Raw genomic sequence first — 20,147 nt, forward strand, 5'->3', positions numbered from 1 at the left:
TAATGGTTTCGTGCCGTTAATGGATATATTTTGGGTGGCTGTAGACAGTGCTTGATCTTCTGTTTCTCATTTAAGCTATGTGGTACCTGAAATTAGGGTATACTGAAAAATTAATTTCCTTTTAATTTTCTAACTTTATATCATATTAGGTTACATTTCCAAAGTTTTGCCTCGCAAACTAACTTCAGTTATATAATGCAATTATCTGCAGAATACACGTATTACAGTACTGTAGAATTTTTTTACAGGCTTTCACAGTGTTGCAAATTTAATGATTTCTTACCAGCTAGTTTATCAAGTTGTTTTTATTATCTTTTAAATTTTACAGTATATATGTTCTAAGGTTCTTCACTACTTTATGTTTTTGAAATGAGGTGATGTTGCAGTTAGGCTTGGAAAGCATTGCCAAAGTTGCTTGTAATTATTAAAATAAAAGTGCTTTCCTTCTTTGTCTGTATTAATTCTATCTGCTATCTGTAGAATATTTTATTTTCAGGTATTGTTTGAGAGCCTTCTTGCTCTCTGTGTACGCATGAAAAGTAGGGATGGTTAGTATTAGCAATGAACTTACTAAAGGTGTTGTAGGCAGAGGAGACTTTTACCTACATTTAGTTCATTATTTCTGACTGGGATTATTTTTAGTAGTGTTTTTTGGGCCTTTGTTGTTGTGGATTTTTTTTTTTTTTTTTTTTTTAATGAAAACCAAACACATACAGAGTTTGAGCTTACTTCCTTTCCCTTTTATATATCTACATCCAGATCTTGAATACCTGATGCATGCACGGCAACAGCTACTAACCACAGCTAAGCGTTGGGATTCTACTTCTAAGACTATTGTAGAATTTGAGCCTAATGAAACTACTGAATTGGAGAAGAGCCTTCTTACCAGATACCAAATCCCTCTGTCTGCTGACCAGCTATTTACACAATCTGTCCTGGACAAATCATTGACCAAGACCAACTATCAGTCACGGCTACATGACCTCCTTTATATTGAGGAAATAGCACAGTATAAGGAAGTTAGCAAGTAAGTGATACCTTTATAAAAATATTTCTTAGATATTTCTTGCTGTCCTATTAAAGTGAGGACAGCAACTTTTTTCGTTAAACCTACATGCTTGTTTAAAATACGAAGTCTTCCTGTTTCTTTGAAGTGAATTTGAATCTGAGTCTGGAAATAGTAGTTTTTGGTAAAGGTCACTAGCACTTAACAAATGTAATTGACTGATAACTCATTTAAAACAAATACCGTGTATCAGTCTATGCTTACAGTTGGAGGCACTAAACAGCTATTGTACAATGTTTTGTAAATGTCTGGATAATAATTATTTTTGTTTATAGTTTTTTGACTGTCTATAGAAAAAGATACTAATAATAGGAGTCGTATTTTTGTTCCTTGAAGGTTATAGCAAAGTAATAATGAAATCTTTGTATCAAAGGTTAAATTGTGGGTGGATCAAACTCGGATCTTATGATGATGTGGCAGTTGACTTTACTATATTTATTATTTAAATAGGCTGAAACCCAGCTTCTGAATAAAAGTTCCTAATAAAAGGCATATAGTACACATTGTTTCTTTTGTTCTATCTTTAGTTGTTATGTACATATTGCCCAACTGGATTAGCGGCATGAACAAATACAGTTAGGAGATGTGAGCTTCCCATGTAGACACTGTCACAGGCCTTTTTTCTGTAGTTTGATATTTGTGGTTAAAAATGTTGCCTGCAATCATGTGGTACGAAAGAGTTGTAAAGTGTTGCACTACTCAGAATGGACAGTCAAAAAGATCTAACTTCCCTTTAACCTAATTTGGCAGCAAATTTAGTTCTATCAATTACTTAAGTTCCAAATCAGAAATGTCATTTTAAGACAAACCACTCCTGGGAGCCACAGAGGTTCAGCTGAATCACTTCTCTAGAATTTAGGGAGAAAATACTGTGAGTACTTGTCTTTCTAATGCTTTTAAAGCAGAAAAATGGTTCCATTTCTTTTTTGTATCTCAGATGAAGGGCAGTATATTTGAACTGTTTTTCTTCATGTCTTCCGTTCTGTTCTTCATATCTTTTCACTGCACTCTGCTCTTGAGCTTGAATCTAACATACGGAGGAATCGTGCTTGAACACTGTTTTCAGCATACAGAAATACTCTCCGTCATACATATTTATAATCAGGTTGACTTTTCTAAGGCTTTTTAAAACAAAAGTGGGTTTAAAGTAAACCTTAGGAAATATGATATAAAAGTAAACAGTATTTTTGCTGAGTGAATTTTCACATTATGAATTACACTCTCATGCCTCATAGGAAATTACAGATCAGCGTGCCTGTAGCCATGAAAAATAAGTGTGTCCTGTGTATAATGCTTCCTCTTTAGACAATTTGGTGCGGTGATAATTTACTGCTCTTTTTTTTCTCTCTAGTAGATTAATAAAAGTAATTTTTAATAATGTTCTTGAAATTCTCTGTTTTGACAGTGTTGATGACAGAAATATTCTTTTGATCTTGTAGCTGACCCACTTCATTGCGAGAAGGCTCAAACTAGCACACTTTTCTGATCCTCTGTGGCTGAGATCACACACTTGTATTCTCTAGTGAAGTGTCAGGCTTGCGAGCCTAGAAATGGACCCAGAAATACAAATGCAAGTGGGTTGTAATACCTCTGAAGTGGTGCCATGAGTGAAAATGCTGATGAGCTGTTGCTCTCTAACGGGTTTATGTATGTGTATCGTAAAAGTAGTAGGGTTGTCAACATGGCCTTTTGTGGCAAGACTGGAGTAACGTGAGTGTCTGCAGTTCAGGTTGGAGTGAATTGTTGGGTTTTAAGAATGTTGATGATTTCTCCCTTTCTTGGAAAACACCGTTTCAGGCTTCATGTGGGATCACCTGAGTGGAACTACTGAAAAAAGTATTGGATGAAGGTTGCAGTGGCTTTAAAAAGTCTTTAAATCAGTTACAAGGGAGTTCATGCTGGATGGTCTCGGAGAGCTTTACTTTTAAATTTGGCTTATTCTAATATTTCAAGAGGCATTTATAAAAGTTACACCACATGAGTACATCACAAAATCGAATCATAAAGGTTAGAATAAGGGAGCCACTGCTGTCTTCATTTACAAATGCAAAAATACTCTAGAAGTAAAAGCAAAACAATGTTCTGATCTAGATGCTAGTTTGGTTTTGGAAAGTTTTGCCCTACGTACATCTGTTGATGGTTTTAAAACTTCCTTTCTCTCTTACACATTCAAAAGAAAAACAGCGTATGAATATTAGAGTGGCTAGAACTTACTGTGTGTTTTCTTGTATGAGCGTTAACGAGTGTGTGAGGTGACATAGAGCTCCTTCCGTGCAGTACACTGTCTATCAGAATTACAGAGCAGATTTATGCTTAAGGCTGTGAAAACTTAAAATACTGGCTTTGGTGGAAAATAGGTTTGGTTTTGTCATTACTAGTACTTTTATCAATAGGTAGGTGTTACACTGCACACACTGTCTGAACGGTGCTGTATAAATGTAAGAGGAAATGTGCTGAACGTACTTTTAAGACATTGTTATATGGGGCTTTGTTCAGAATGGGTTTATTTGCCTTTGGGGAATTTATTGTTTGCATTGGAACTGAATGGATTAATGATTTATGAAGTTTTTTTTTTTTTTAAATTTCTGTGTTATTTAAATAACAGGCTTTTTTTTTTTTTTTTTTTTTAGCTGGTTTCATTAACACTACAATTAGGCTGGGATTTTGCGGTGCTTAGGAGGAAACGTTAAGTTTTTATTTGTTTGATTTATATAAGCCCGAGTGAAAACCTTATTATGTATAAACCTGCAAAGCAAGGGTGAGGAATAGATGGAAGATGCAACTTTTGATTTTTTTTTTCTTTTTTTTTTTTTTTAAAAAAAATCTAATCCTTAGAGGATTTTGTAGTTTTAACAGTTTGCCAGAAGGTGTCAGCTTACTCAATGGAAATTGCTTGATAATCTCGAAACTTTAGATTCGCTTTAGCACAGTAGATTCAGTTCAGTCATTTCTGGAGACACTAACTTGTGCCTTGTCTCGGAATGGCACTAATACTTTTTTTCCAGCACACTTTTACAAATCTGAATTCGAGAACGAGCTGATATATATTCAGCAGCATAGGAGTTCAGCTTTAGGAAAGTTTTAACAAAATAAATTCACAATAGCAAGTGATTATATCTTAGTAATAATGCCAAGCTCTTGTTTACTGTGTTAAATGTTTTATATAGTATTTTAACAGTCCCTTGAATGAGGCATGAGCTGTTTTAGGTGCTGCTAACTTGCTGATAGCTCCTTTGGAGTAGTGCAGCACTTGTATAGAAGAAAGCTTGTTTTTTGTTTTCTTTTGGGGGCTTTTTTAGCTCTTAATTCTAGTGTGTTCCCTGAAGTACATGCTTTTGAGTGATTACTTTAACTGTAGCTTGTGCGGTTACGTTTGTGGTTGCTGATGAACCAAACAAATCCATGTTCAGTAAGACTTCTCTTGCTTTTTGAGAGTTGAGGACTGTGAAATTTGGATCTGACTCGATGCGCATGTTATGTAAAGAAGCAACTATTACCACAAGGGGGCAAACTTACAATTTTTGTGCAAGACTCATGATTTGCCAGAAAAAAAGTGTATTTGATTGGTTTCATAGATGTTGAATTACCAAGCGAGATAAAACGTTGGATTTTAGTGTTACAGGCTTATGGTTATTGATGCTACAGGGCTTAAATGATAAATTACCAGTTTATTAGGTTAAAATAGAAATTAGAAGAACAGATCAAATAAAACCAGTGTGAGTATAAGAAGTACTATAAGAAAATGAGGTTTTTTTCCCTGAGAGATTTTAGCATTCGTGAAAACCTTTGGGTTTTACTTTTTTTCTGTAGTTGCAAATTCAGACTTTTTTCTTCTTTTGTTCTTTTTAAAACCAGGTTGAAGCAATCTGTATTAAAAAAAAAAAAAGCCAAACACTCTAGGAAGAGATTACTATGTCTTGGTGAAAGATTGATAATATGTGCTAATAAGTCACTTTAATGTGTTATGCATGTGCCTTCTAGAAAACGGTAACTACAAAGAATGAATCTGTTACATCTCTGATTACAGGAGGAACTTGCTGCTAACAGGAATTCAGTGGATAGATGGTTTATATGGCTGAGCCTGTGGTGCCATTCCCTCATTTCAAATAAAATTATCTCATTTTAATGCCTCCATTCAGATTTTTTTGGAGGCATTTTAATCAATCCCTCTGAATTATGGGTATAATACCATTTACCTTTTAAGATGTAGATTACTATCTTTGGTGTGCAGCCTGGAAGAGATACATGTAATAAATAGGAGTCTTACTCTCTTTGCCTGCACGTTGAATATCTAACATAAGCTTACAGACTATTTAAATAGAAATTTTTACTGCTTTGGGACATGCCTGGTGACTCAAATTCACTCTAAACTTATTTTGGTTTCAGGAAAACTAGTATTTGATTTTAAGCTTCATAGATGTTGGGTGTTTTTTGAATGTATGTTTTACAGGCTATAATCAAAAGGCAAATGTGTGAACGTTTGACAGCTCTGTAATTACAAAGGGTCAGTTTGGCTATACTTGTTTATGTTTAGCAGTTATACATTCAAAATGTGAGGCACTGAACCTTCAGTCTGAACGCATGAAACTTCTGAGTCTGGGAGCGCTTTTCTGCACTGACTTGATGCTTTCTTACTTAGGTTCAACATAAAAGTGCAGTTGCAGATTGTAGCAAGCTTCATGCTCACTGGTGTTTCTGGAGGTGCAAAGTATGCCCAAAACGGACAACTTTTTGGCCGCTTTAAGCTCACTGAAACGCTTTCGGAAGACACTTTGGCTGGACGGCTGGTGATGACCAAAGTCAATGCTGTTTATTTATTGCCTGTCACTAAAGAGAAGTCAGCGCAGACCCAAGGAACCAAAGAGAAGGTTTATGAAGCAGCCATTGAGGAGAAAACAAAGGATTATATCTTCTTGAGGGTATCCAGGGAATGCTGTGAAGAACTTAATCTTCGGGCAGATTGTGAAATGCAGGTAAGTCTGAGTGAAAGTGGTTTTGGTATGGGAACTCTTTGCATTTTGTCTGTTTTGGCTCCACCCAAAATAATTGCTTGAAGATATGAAAAAGATTTTTATTATTCATCATCAAACACAGAATGTAGAGTACGGATGAGAATTTCAAATAGGTGAAATCTTTTAATACATAAATGTACGTGTGTGTGTTGTGCTGTTTAGAAAAGAAATTAATGTTTTAGAATTGTTGCAGAGTAAAAATACATTGTGACGAATTTCATTTCTGGCAAAATTCTTCTGAGATGATTAGGCATTGCTTGCAGATTTTTGCTTGTATATCGCATGGGTTTGAGAGTGTGATTTGTAAATGGTCTTGGACGTTGTTTTTACATCTCTGCTTCAAATACAAAGCCCTCTCTCTATGGACTTGGAAAGAAAAGCTTTGTTGTCTTTTTGTTTTCCTGCAGGTGGGTGTTTGTGGGTAGTTCATGGGCTTTCTTCCACCAGACCTACACACACTCTCCCCCTCATTCTAAAACCACTGAATATATTGCTTACTTCTGCTGTGTGGACTTTTCTTTTCTTAATCAAGTCAAAGGAGGGTGTTCTTAATTCCTGTGCTTTTTCTCAAAAAAAAAAAAAAAAAAAAAAATTTCTCTGCTGCTCTTGACATAGCCAGCTAGAAGTCAGTCTTCGATAATGCATCTTGGACTCTTTATTTTGTATCTCTCATTCTTTTTGTTTGTGTCATTGTGGACTCCACTATTTGTTCCTAGGCCTGAGGTGAGATTAATTTTTAATAAGGTCTGTTGAGGTTATGAATGGGCCTCGTGCTGCTTTCTGCGCCCATATCAGAACAAAAGGAATATTGTCCTTCAGTGGAAAAGTCTTTGACTGACAGTATTTCCTTGATGAAGATGATGAAGGTTGGTAGATAGAGGCATGGGGAAGGAGAATGAATACTTCTGTTGTATATATCCTGTATTTCAGAATGATAATACTTGCCTCCATGGCTCTCGCTCTGCGGACAATTCAGTCTCAAAATGAGGAGCTGTAACACTTTTGCTAGAGAAAATTCTGTTGGCAGTAAGATCAGGCTTTTGTTTGCTTTGCAGTTAACATGAACTGAGCAAGGATAATTTTTTTTTTAATATTGTGTAGTTGCTAACAAGATAATGCATTAGATGTAAATGCATGTAAGGGAAGACAAAGCTCTATTTAAGTTAAATACTTAAACTCCTTACCCATCCCCAGTGTGTCTCTGCTGTAGACCTTGTGATTGATCTTGTTACCAGACAGAAATAACCTCACATTAAGGTCACTGGCATTGCTGGAAATGAATGCATTTTCACCAAACGATTATCTCCTCCCATTCATTTTGTTTTGGGGAAACATATGCAAGAATCTTAATGTCTTAATTTAACAAGGATAATTGGTCTGGGAAGACTTATGTTGTTCTGGGCTCTTGGCTTTGTGTTTGTTTTCTTAAAACAATAATTAAACTTACTAATTCATTCTATCAGAAACTCCACTGGAATGCAAAATGAGCTGGGGCTTCAGTAACTGGCTTATTTTTCTTCGAGAATCTTACAAAACTTTGCCTGAGGCAGCAAAGCTATTCTGCATTAAAAATTGGGTCCTAAAGTTATTTGTGAAATCATTTAGTGCTTCATACATATATCAGCGAACTGGTGGTCAGATCCTTAAAGTGTTATCTATATTTTAATGAATTCTAATTGTGAGGAAATATTTTCTGATTAAGTTTTGAATGAAAATTTGGAAAGGGGTCCTCAGGTTAGAACTGAGGATATTATAATGTGGATGTATAGCGTTTTTATTAAAGATGCTGGGAATTTTGCTGTTATCTTCAGTGGAGTTAGTGTTCCCTATGTGATTTGTAAACATTAACGAAATTGCTTTTATTTCTGTAGGTTTTGCGTAAGTTAGGTGGCTTTCTTCCTTTCCTCTTCTAATAATTCATCTTGGAAACTTCCTGATCACTTGTTTGCCTCTTGTCCAGGCATAACTTAATTCTGCTTTTGTCAAGTGTATCATTCATGAAGGTGGGATGGAGTGAACTGGTGCTTTAAACCGCCTTGGCTGCTGCTCTTTTTGATGACCAAACTAACATGCGACTGTTTTATTTTTGGAGTGGTTACTCTGTTCTGTATCCTCTTCTGTGAAATTGGCAATGGATTAACTTCCTTTCCCACTGTTTTCTTGTTGTGGAATATATATTAAAGCAGGTTACATGCCTCTCCTTCACAGATGGCCTCATTCAGTACTCTGTAACAGCAAATATAACTATTTGATTCAATCCAAACTGGATTAAAAACAAATAACAAGCTGTTAAAGGAAGTGGTGAATGCAGGTAGATAATAAGAGATATTTAATGCTAGACACCTTGCTTGGACTCCCAGAAGGGGCTGTTAGCGTGTCACTCAGATGAGCATTGCAGTTTTTCTGCATTTAGATTATCATTGTTATATTGAGTGGTCTTTTGTTAGCCTTGGATCTGTCTGAGGAAAGATATTTTTCCTGTATAGATCTAACTGTGAGATTGGGAGCATTGCCATTTGTGTGGGAGTCTTTTTCCAAACATCTGTGGGGCATTGTTGGGCAGGTGAATGAGCACTGGGCAGGGATGGGGAGGACAGAGCTTTGGAAGGAAGCTCGAGGTCTCCCTTGGGCAGGATGAGCTGGCGCTGTTGTTCTTGGCAAGTGCTAAACCACACTGCTCTTGAAGACCAGAGTATTTACTGAGGGGGCGGATAGGCATAAACTACAGGTGGAATAGTGAGGAAAATAATTCTTAAATGTTCGTATGTCCTACTGAAAAAAGTTTTCCTGGCAGTTACAATCGCTTTAGTGAACTCTGTGCTTAACGTTGTACAGATTTGTTACTGCCCTTTTCTTCAAAGTTATGGTTCTACATCATGCTGTAAAATGTGATAGTCAAGATGAATATTTAGTGTCTGTATGTGCCAGAAACTGAAAGTTATTGGCCACATTGTGCACTGATACAAGCAAACATTATTCGTTTACAGCAAAGTGTTGATTTTACATGCTATGTAATAATATGAACAGGGTAATATTTGAATACACTAGAAAAAAGAGAATGCTAGGAGCTGTGTTTTACAGATACTTTTGAAGGAGATGATCTTCAAGTAGTAAACATTACTGGTGCACAGGAGGGTTTTTACAAGTGGGATCCCCTATGGTAGGAAGTGACTTTGTGGGCAGATAAAGGAGTGTCAGGCCCAACAAGCAGTTAAATCTAGAAGGCTAAGTTATTCCTCCGTAGGAGGAATTCTCCTCCATAGGAGAGGGTTCACGAGGGAAGTTTGTATGACTTTGAGGCCTGTCATGTTTAGAGAAGGTCTGCTTTTCTAACTTTTATCTTTTTTTTTTTTCTCCCCTCACATTTGCTGTGTTATTTTATAACCACAGGGATCTTTAATCCAACAAATAGTTTTTGTTTGTAGTGTATAAGGAAAACTTAATGTAGCTGACAAGGACTTCTAAAAATCTTTATATATGTTGTCAGAAAAGATATTTACAAAAATATATTCTAGTATTGCTTTGGTTTGTTGAAGTTTCTGTTAGTAGCAATAATTATCATGAGATTAAAGTGTGATTAAGTAATAACGGTCTGGCTAATAGAGAATCAGTGAGTGCTAGAGGAGAAAATCGATAGATCTGAGACCAGATTTCTGCTTTGGGCGTGGTGGTCCATTTAGAATGACTGCGCCACCTCTGTGGCATTTCTCTGGGATGGCACGGGGTGCTGAACTGCAGCTTTGCCCTGTCTCTTCGGCGGCGTGATGGTGCTGATGGACCAGCTTCACCCCGTGTGTGTGATGGTGCTGATGGACCAGCTTCACCCCGTCGTTACTCTGTTGCTGTTTTTCTCCTCTGTTAATTGGCAGTACAGAACCAGCTTCTGTAAAGTGGTTGTGAAAGCCGTCAGTCCAGATGGCTGTAGAAATTTGAAATATTTCTGGTGTGCTTTCCAGGTAAATGGGGGGTACTTCGCTAGACAGGTTGCAGTAATTTGTCTGGCTGTTTGTAAGCATGCTCACAGTTCAGTGCAAGTCTCAGAAAGGTACTTCTTTACTCCTGTCTAATTGCAAATGCTCATTAGAGTTGTAGCACAGTAATTACACAACTATTTAGCAATAGTTAGCAATGCTTTAAAAAAGTCTAAAAATGTCTGTCAGTCACTTGAAGTTCTTCAGCAGCGTTGGGTGTTTTTATGCTGTTATATATTACTGCAAATCTGTGTCAAATTTTGTAAAGGCTTCTGTGATAGTTGTTAACATGTAGTTCTTTGGAGCAATGCTCTGATCAGATTCATTTGGTTTTGGAGTGATTAATAATTGCAAACTTAAATACGTGTAAATGATAATCTAAGTGAACTGTCTTTATGAATTGTTTCCCCAGAGGCTGCTTTTATCCTGTGTTCAAATTTAGAATGTATTTTTCACTTTGCTCTTTTAGTATATGTATGTATAAACCAATTTCATTATCCATTGTTCAGTTCTGAATTTAATCAGGGATGTTAATGTGCTCTGCATGTTGTTTCTGGCTTTGTACCAGAGTTTTGTTGGCATTATCTTTTATTTACTAGCATTAAAACACAAGTAATTGAGAGAACAAAAAAATGAATGTATCGATAAGGAACCAATTGTTAGAAATTAACTTTTGGAGAGTCCTAGTAACTGAAAGTAAATGACAAGTAATATTATTCCAGAATATTAGACTAGAAATAAATAATGTTTGGGATTTATCTCTGCTGGTTGCACATCTGATTTATGTCATCTGTTGATCTGTAAAAATTTCTGGCTTGTCACTTTTTCAAGGTTGTTCTTACAATAAGGGATTGAAGCTTATATTTGTGAAAACAATGTTTTAGGACAATGATATTTTCCAGGAGTATTTTTTCTATTAAAAAATAATTCTAAGAATATTTTCCTTTTAATTTTTTTCTGAAAGTATGATGGAATCTAATCTTAAAAGTCAAACAACCAAATTACATGAGAGAAAATGCCGTATTTATCTTTGCTTCAAAACAAAAAAAAAGGAGCAAGTTAATTTTATCACAAATCTTTTGATTGAATGGTGTTTGCTGTTTTCTTCTGAGAGTCAGTAGTTTGCAGGAAGATAAAAATGTGTCATACGAAGCGAAGTCTAGTGAGTGTTTTCTAAATAACACATTTTTGGTTCACCTCTTTATTTATTCATTAATTTTGTACTGCAGGTTGAACTTCAGTTTCAGTTAAATCGCTTACCCCTCTGTGAAATGCATTATGCCTTGGACAGGATTAAGGACAACAGTATTTTGTTTCCAGATGTCAGCATGACTCCCACCATACCCTGGAGTCCCAACAGGTACAAGAATACAAACATTTTAATATCAAATATTGTATGGTAATGGAGTAGTGAATTTCTCGTAACAGATGGCTGAAATCTGCCCTAGAACAAGAAACATGCCTTGCTCTTCATTACCGGTGAGAATGGTTCAGAGAAGGGAGTGAAAATGTTCTGAATAAAATAGGAAAAGTGATCCTCTGAGGACCAGAATTCGTTGATTGGTTTTCCCTGCGGTTGAGCTGTGGTTTTATAGGCGTTGCAGTTGTGTTGTAGCTGTAGAAAACAAACCTGCTATTGTTATTTACTGTTCTGCTGTTCTTCACTGAAAATATGCATGATACTTTATAGGAATGTAAATACCCGTTATGAGGAGTTTGTGCAGGATCTCAAGTGTGCAGACTCCTGTTTGCAAGGAGCGATCCATTAGTGCTCTTTGAGTTTGATGCAATGAGCCCAAATTTGGACATATCACTGAGGGGGGTGACTAGGAAGAGTGTGGGAATGAGTCTTGGAAGGACCAGAATTGCACTTGCAAGCAGTCCTGAGATTCTTTGTATACATGTCTTATGGTTTCCTTTGTGAAATTATAAACCTCTAGGTTATAAAAATACTTCTAAGGAAACTTAAGGCTCATGGAGTGAAAATAGTTTGTCTTGAAGAGGAAACTTAGAGAAATGTGAGGCTGTGTCGCTGAGGGAATATGGTCAGTATTCTTGCTGCATAGGGAAGGATAAAAGAGGCATGAGGTTTCTGTACTTGGAAACCAGGGAAATGAGAGGTATGTGGAACCGATAGCCTGCACAGCATGCGAGGAGTTGTGTGGTGTCTTAGAGGTGAGAATTAAGAGTGTGATGCAGTACAAACCAGAAGATGGCTCAAGGGTTAAAAGGAAGGTGCTCTGGCTAGAAACCTGAGAGAGCAAGATAATGTAAGACAAAAATTACTGGAAAACCTTTGTCTTTGGAAGTGTAGGAAGAACAGAGACGATAAAAGGGTGGGGACAGTGTTTCTGGGTGAGAATGGTTACTGCATGCATCAAAGCTTTGACAGTACAGGCAGAAAGAAGGGAATAGGTTTTGCATAGAGTTGTACTACAGAGTTAATGGGGGTCAATGACAATCTGTTCACTGACTTAGTTAAGTTTTGAGTGACTCTTGCAAGGAAATAGTGTTTAATAAATAGTATTTACAATAGTTTGGAAGTAAGTGATTTTGATTAAAAAGAAGGTAAGTCAAATAAGCTAGAACTTTATCTTCTGTGTTTTATGTCAGAAATTTGTATTTACAGAAATTACATATCGGTTATAGTTGGTATGATTTATTTGTGTAATATTTTATATGTTTTATATACATAAATGATCTATATAATGGTTGCAGTTCAGTTTAAGTCAGTGTAACAAGCATTTTTTTTTTCTCCATCTGGTGGCTTGTTTTGCCCTGCCTTGGGAATCAGTACTTCTGATGGACTCAAAACTGTCTTTCCCTCTGTTTTTCTTCTATTTTTGTTTTACATCCCCTATAGCTTCCCAGTTATTTCTTAGTCTCCTGCCAGCTTGTTGTTCATAGCTGTCTTAGAAGTCAGGAATTCAGTCAGTTCCCTCTTGATTTTACTCTCTGTTGCTAACTACTACTGAACAGAAACTTTCCCAGTCTGTAAGAAGCATAGTGCTTGTACCAAAGCAGATCACGTTACTAAAGTATGGCCATATGTGCAGCAGTGACAGGTGGTTTTTACTGTGCACGTCTACTTTTAAATCTGTCAGTGGGAATATTAAAAACTGCATCTATAAATCTTGAACCTTTTATGCTCATTGGAATTTTCTGAAAGTTTCTTCCTCTTAATGCTGGTATCACTAGCTGATTACAGCAAAAATCTGTTCTTTAGACTGTTTTCCCATTAGAGGTATGTGCATTAATGATCTCAAAAAAAAAAAAAAGTGGTAAGAAGTTTGTAGTTAATTGGTAGGCATTAGTTTTTTAATTTTTTAATTTTTTATTTTTCTTTAATTTCATTGTAGATAAATTTTACCAAGCCCTAGGGTTGTATAACTGTTGACTTTTAGAGTTGACAATGTAAATACTGCAGGGAAGAAACATAACTAATAGATAGTGGAAAATCATTGTATCTCTACTTGCTTTTGTTATCAGGTGATGGTGCAGCATATACTCTTTCTAAAATGTGTACTCTGCAGGTTAATTATTGTGAGGTGAGATAATGTGTATTGAGAAGTAGTTAGATTCTTTCTGAAAAGAACACTCAACTGATTTATTGCAAATATTATGAAATTTTTGATTAAAGCGTGTGATTGTTTTGCTAGATTTGTGTTTCACCGTGCCTCGGAACAACACAATGCAGTAGAATATAGGCTCTTTAATTTCTTTAAAGCTTTTGAAATCTTACCTCCTTTCATTTCTGACTGACAGTGGATTGTCATAGCTTCCGTTTTTAAACTCTGTTGCCTCCTTTTGTACAGACAATGGGATGAGCAGTTGGACCCTCGACTAAATGCTAAGCAGAAAGAGGCTGTTCTGGCTATCACTACTCCACTTTCAATACAACTGCCTCCTGTTCTTATCATCGGTCCCTATGGGACAGGAAAAACCTTCACTCTGGCTCAGGCAGTCAAGCACATACTCCAACAACAGGATACTAGGTGAGAAGGGGCACTAAATAAATATAGAGCGATACTTGATTAGCAGAGAAGATGTAATTTTTTACTGAAATTCAAGTGAAAGGTAGAAATACAGAATTTCCATGCAGCTTAAAAACAAACAAAACCCAAGCCATCTGTCTTTGTTTTGAATGATAAAGTAATTTTATACTCTTAGCCTGTTTTTTTTCATTTAGAACAAAACTACTGAAAATTAACAATATGTAGAATGACTGTGACGTGCTCGACATGGAAATTTTTGCAGTATGCTAGATAATAAAAGCTGTTCCTTACTTAAAATCAAGTCTAGATTAATAATCACAAAATAATTATTGAAAAACTGTTTGAACTTTAAATCTTCTCATAACTGAAGGATTTGAGTTAAAGGGCTGAATCATGTGAGCTATGGTAGGTTAGTGACTAGTTTCATTAAGACAAATGTGCAGGAAGATGGCCACTGTTTCCTTTTTTTTGTATTCTACTGCTTTGAATTGTTTTCTGTTTCTTCATTGCTTTTTTATTTGCACCATTTATTCCAGCAGGATTCTCATTTGCACCCATTCTAATAGTGCTGCTGATCTCTACATAAAGGATTATTTACATCCATATGTAGAAGCAGGCAATCCCCAGGCAAGACCTCTCAGGTATTTTTTAAGGCTTATTATGTATCTATAAAATACTATTCTTAAGAAAAGGTGTCTATAAATAAGGTTAAAGAACTTTTAAAACATAAAAGCATATTGGCATTACCAGCAGTGCTTTTAAAAACATAGACTAAAAGAAACGTGAAACATTGTCGACATAATTTTGGGTCATTTGTTAAATAAAAATAAAGACATCCTTTTTTAAGCTTTTATTATTCTATAATAAATGTGTCTTTCCTAATGAGCAAACTTTTGATATGCTCCTCTAAAAGCTACTATGATAAAATAAAATGAACTTTAATTGTATTTTAATTCCAGAAAATTTTGATTCACACTTACAATGATAATTTGGAAAGTGATGCTGCCCACCTGCCTTTTCGAAGAAAAATTTTGGTGTCATAGGAGCTACATATTTAGAGAATCATGTGAAAGTAGTTTGGCCTCTTCTGATAAGTCAGTTTGAAGTCATTGTATATGTGGTTAAATGTACTTACAATGGGTATTTTGGGAAAATTGGATAAGGAAAAAAATGAAGAAGAGGTGGAAGCTTTAAGAGCAAGGAGGATAAACTTGCGTAGAAGCGGTTAAGGAGGATTTATTTATGGGCAGAAACGCAATCCTGGGAATATTTGGCGCAGTAATCACTATGTACTGTATACAGCTATCTCGGTATATGATTTTAAAATTACAGGCATCATTTTCTGAATGCCAGTGTGAGTTTATTATATTACTAAGAAAATGACTCTGTGTGTTTACTTGCTAGCTATTAAAAGCCATCCTGGACTTGTATTTTATGCAATGTCAGTAAAGCCAATGAAGTTATGTGAAAGGGCTCGATTTACAACAGGTGTAAATTCTCTTAGGTTTACTGGCTTTGGTTGCCATGTGACATTTTACAGACCCTGAGGATCTGGCCAAGGAAAAGGCGGTAGCTTATTTTTGAAAAGTTACCTTTGATGTGGTTGTATTTTGACACAGATTGTCTTAAGGTGGTTTGTAAAGCACTTTGTGATGAAAAGCGTTATGGGGTCTTAATTTTGTGGTGGGAAAAAATGTGTGTAATTGACACTTTTGGGAAAACTGAAGTGTGATCTAACAGGGCAAGGAGTTAAAGTTAAATACAGTTTTATTATGGTTGCCAGGCTTTTGTTACCTTCTTTTATGTGCTGTATTCAACTATATATTCCAGTCTTAGAAATACTTATGAAAAACATACATAAATGAAACTGGTATTTTTCTTATGGTTAAAAAATATATATATATATGTATTTGCCAAGAAAATTACAGCACGTAGTTTAAAAGTCACTGAATGTTTGAATTTAAGTACAATTGTCATAGTATTTGTTATGAAGCCTTCAGAAAGTGCTGCTGTAGATTGTATGATACTGTTCAAAGAGTCATGATACCTCTATAATGTTAGTTTTTGAAAATGGAAGCACCTCTGGAATTGTTTATATATATTTATGGATCCACAAGTATGTATGTTTTCAAATAAAAAATATTACATATAATTGAGCAGCTTATGTTGTGTGAAAGCTAACTGTGTGTTGACCTGATCTGGCAGGAGTTAAAGGGTCAATTTATCTAAATGGAAAGCCAGAGCTATGTGAGCCTCTTAGTGTAAAATTAATTATGGATCTGTTACCTTTCGCATTGACTGCTGTCAAGGTATATTTTCAAATTAAAATTATTACTAGTAGTTTAAACAGGGTGCTCTGAGCCTCTTGCACTATTTTGAAAGGAACATCAAGTGGAGTAGAAGCAGTTAATTGCATGTAGCACATCCAGCTTTGTTAGTTTGATGTGTTTCCTTCTTTACAGGTGATGAGTTGGCTGAGTAGTATCCTTGCTGAAAATGTTTCCACAGCTTAGTGGGGAGTACCATAATATTTATGTTAGTTTTAAAGAAGGAAAGCTTAATTATTTAACATTGACTGAGTACTGTGAACTTTGTAAATATTTCTGTAAATTTCTGTTAGTAAGATGTATACTAGATAAATTATCCTGTCAATGATGCAACATAAAAGTTTGAAGCCTAGAGTTCGGGTTTTTTTGTTTAAATGCCATGTTATAAATTCGTATTTTTTCCTAACAAAATAACCTTCTATGCCCTTTGGAAAATGTGAAGTCAGAATGAACACTGAGAATTTATGTTGAGTCTTAAGTTCTGCACCTAAATAAAATACCACTGAAGCCTGAAGGCCAAATTCTCATAGTCCTGATGCCCATAAACAAATCTGTACCCAGACAAAGAAAAAAAAGCCCGTGGGTTTGATTAGATAATTGAACTGTATTAGGGGCACCCTCCAAAACCTCTTACCGCCAGAATTTGACACTGAAACAGTTTTGTTATACTTATCTAAATTAACGCAGAAGTGTTCCTGAAAGACAAAACCCCAACCCTCACCTGCGGTTAGGAGGAAAGAGCCTTTGATGAAGTGCTTCAGTTAGGTGCTAAGGCACTTGATTTGAAGTGTGGAGAAGCAGGCACCCTTCGCTGGTGAGTCAGAGCCGTAAGAGGTGGTTATTGGCTCCTAATTTGTGTCTGCTGTTACTTTGTGGATGTCCTTGACTCTATCAACTGCTAGAGCCTTCAGGAGGAAGGCTGCTGAGGTAGGCACTGTAGGTAGATGCTTCAGATTATCATCATCTCCTAAAAGCTCCAGTGAAGACCTAGGAAGCAGACAGCAGTGTTTCTCTGTATGTTTCTGGGCATACTAAGTGTTTGAGGGATCTACTGCTTATTACTACTACTTTACTTGCATATTTTAAATTTAGTTGTATTCATGTGCTGGTTTTGTACGTAACACTAGGGCAAAAGGAAAGAGGTTGATACTGGTTTTATCTGTATTTTTAATATTTTTATTTATTCCTAAACATGTTATTGCTGACAATCAGTTCAGCAGTGCCAGAAAATAATTTGATTCTGTTTAAAATGTCTCAGCTGAAACCTCTCTAGTTCATTTTTTTTTTTTAATGTTTTGATGCTAGCATACATGTGTAAGTACTGCTTGTAGCCTCAAACCAGGTATGTGGCTTCTAGCTTCAGGAGATACCCAGACTATAAAAATTAATCAATTGGAGCAAACCAGAGTTTGAATTAAAAACAAACAAACCAACCAACCAATCAAACAAAACAACCAAAACCCAACAAACCAAAACCCCAACAGGTTTTAAGGGACTGTTGCCCCTTTTTTCTGGGTTGCCTGGAGTAAAGTTCTCGTACCGATAATTATATTAATTTGTCTTAACAAGTGTCAGTTTGTAAAATAAATGCCTCTCTAGCCAGTTACTTTTTTTTTCTTGAAACTGTAGCTTCTATCTTATGCCATCCTCAAAGGAAGATTGGTTAAAAAAGTTAACTTTCAGGTTGTAAGACAGGTTCTTCACATGTTTCTGCATCTCAAGGAACATACTTGTTTGTGAGAATGAGCCTCTCTTTGGAGGTGGATCAAAAGAAATGGAAGAGGGAAATCGGGTGATCTTAAAGTTTTCTTTGGGCTTCTTGGGACTACGTAGATGGTTTTTGGTGGGTTTTCTGTTTTGTTTGGGTTTTTTTTGTTTGTTTGTTCGTTTGTTTTAATGATCTTTTAGTAGAAGCATGAAATTAGACTGCTAGATTGTTTTTCCTCTAAGCTTCTGTGTTCTTTTCGCCTGAGGGATCTCAGGTGAGAAATAACTGCACAAAACTGAGGAGCTGGGATTTATCCAAGACGAGTTCCTTGGAGCACAGCCTGAAGGGAGAATCCTGGCCTTTTTGTGAAGAACTGGGAGGAGTTAGTGTCTTCCAGTTCAGAACAGGGAAAAGAAGTTTTGAAGAAATTAAATTTAGTCCCCATTCACTCTGTTGTAAGGAGTCATGAGAAGTAGAAGTCACTTTTGTAGGACAGGAGTGCAGATGAAACTCTGTTTAGCCTCCCTCACAGGTTCTGACTCTAGACTCCCCCTTTATGAACTTTTTGAACTGTTATTTTAAGTGATTTAGGAGCACTCTCAGCCTGAAACATGAACAAGGAAATGATTGTGAAATGTTCCATTCTTTGGCTCATTGGCTAGATGTCCACAGAAATTAAGGCTTTTGTTGTAGCTACCCACGTACCACATTTAGAAATAAAGGAAGTGTGAATTTCCACGTGAAATGCACATTCTGTGCATGTTAACGTAAGTACAGTGGATATATTCAGTGCTTTTGTTTGCTGAAGATTGAGTCCCTAATCTATAATCTTCTGGGATTTCCATTTCAATGTGGTTCTCTATGTATTTGCTAGTAATTTCACTGCCTGTGGTTTGGGTAAACCTTAGCCTTCAAGGTTTTAACGACTCCAGAATTAAAGACTTGATGTGAGGCACATGATGTGAGAAAATATGTTCTTGCGTGAGTTATTGCTGGGTTTTGGTTTTGTAGCTGCAGTTTTTGCTCGTCTTTGTACCTATAGCTGCACACTAGTGGAATGTGTTGCAGGTCCTAATGAATGTTTTGGTTAGTAACGCCTGACTCTGATGGCATGCAGGTACTTCACTTATGCAGGTATTAAGATTTGAAGGTTAGTTGTTTGTTTATTCAGAAGATAGGGGTATATTGCAGGGTGAAATGTTATGCTTTGTGTTAAGCTGGTAAAATCCATTTTTGTAATGGGTTCCTCTAACTTTAAGAAAATAAAAAAATGAATAATGCAATTACATGAGGTTTTATTAGCCCAAATTGCACCTGAGAAAGAAATCTCTTGTTTTGTGTGTCTTACTTATATCACGACATTTTCAAAGTAGTTGCATCTATCAGGTGTTTTTATGCCAGTGGTGAATAGAGGCTCTGGGATACCTTTTTGATCTCACATCAAAATAAAAGAAATTAATAGGTTAGCAGCAATGCAGTTTGAAATGCTGTCAGCCAATCTATGAGTCACACATAGTTGAATCTTTGTAATAAAAGACAGTGCATGGTATAATAATGTCTAATAACCATAATATTTTGCATTTCAATGGCACCTTTCATCCAAGAATCTCAAAGTGCTTTACAAACATAAACTCACAATAAACTCATTAATCCTCACAGGACCCCTGTGAGATGGTAGGTAAGTATTACCCTCGGTTAAGACTGAGAAGCTGAATCTCATGAAAGCTGACTGGAATGGCTGGGACAAATAGAGCAGGGGTTATCTTGCTCCTGCTACCTTGTGGTAGCTGTTAGGCCGTGACTTTGTGTTGTTACATTGATGTAACAACAGTTTATCAGATAAAGCTTATCAGTTTGATGGCTGATAAGAAAAATATATTGAGGTAACTTTAGACGGTTCTTGTTCTGAGGATGACTCAGGAGTGTGGTGTTTGCTCCTGTGCTGAACCCAGTCTTAACTGGAGTTACCTGCGGTCACAAAGTGTCAATTTTGGTTGGTTGTGTTGTCAAATCAAAAAGCCATTCAGGATACTGCAGTGCCTTTGCGCCTCTTTGCGTTTCGTTTTGT

General features: G+C 36.2%; 1 protein-coding gene across 2 annotated transcripts in view; it reads left to right on the plus strand.

The window, feature by feature from the left end:
• HELZ (helicase with zinc finger) overlaps positions 1-20,147 on the plus strand; it is a 71,285-nt gene that overhangs the window by 16,738 nt on the left and 34,400 nt on the right. The window contains exons 10-14 of one of the 2 annotated variants that reach the window (XM_086473437.1): positions 760-1,027; positions 5,706-6,039; positions 11,279-11,409; positions 13,865-14,044; positions 14,581-14,685. In XM_086473437.1, coding sequence (XP_086329563.1) covers positions 760-1,027; positions 5,706-6,039; positions 11,279-11,409; positions 13,865-14,044; positions 14,581-14,685 — 1,018 coding nt within the window. The remainder of the gene's footprint in view (positions 1-759; positions 1,028-5,705; positions 6,040-11,278; positions 11,410-13,864; positions 14,045-14,580; positions 14,686-20,147) is intronic. The other variant, XM_086473438.1, reaches the window with a different exon arrangement.

This window comes from Leptosomus discolor, chromosome 15, assembly GCF_034619465.1.
Source record: "Leptosomus discolor isolate bLepDis1 chromosome 15, bLepDis1.hap2, whole genome shotgun sequence".
NCBI classification, from domain to species: Eukaryota; Metazoa; Chordata; class Aves; order Leptosomiformes; family Leptosomidae; genus Leptosomus; species Leptosomus discolor.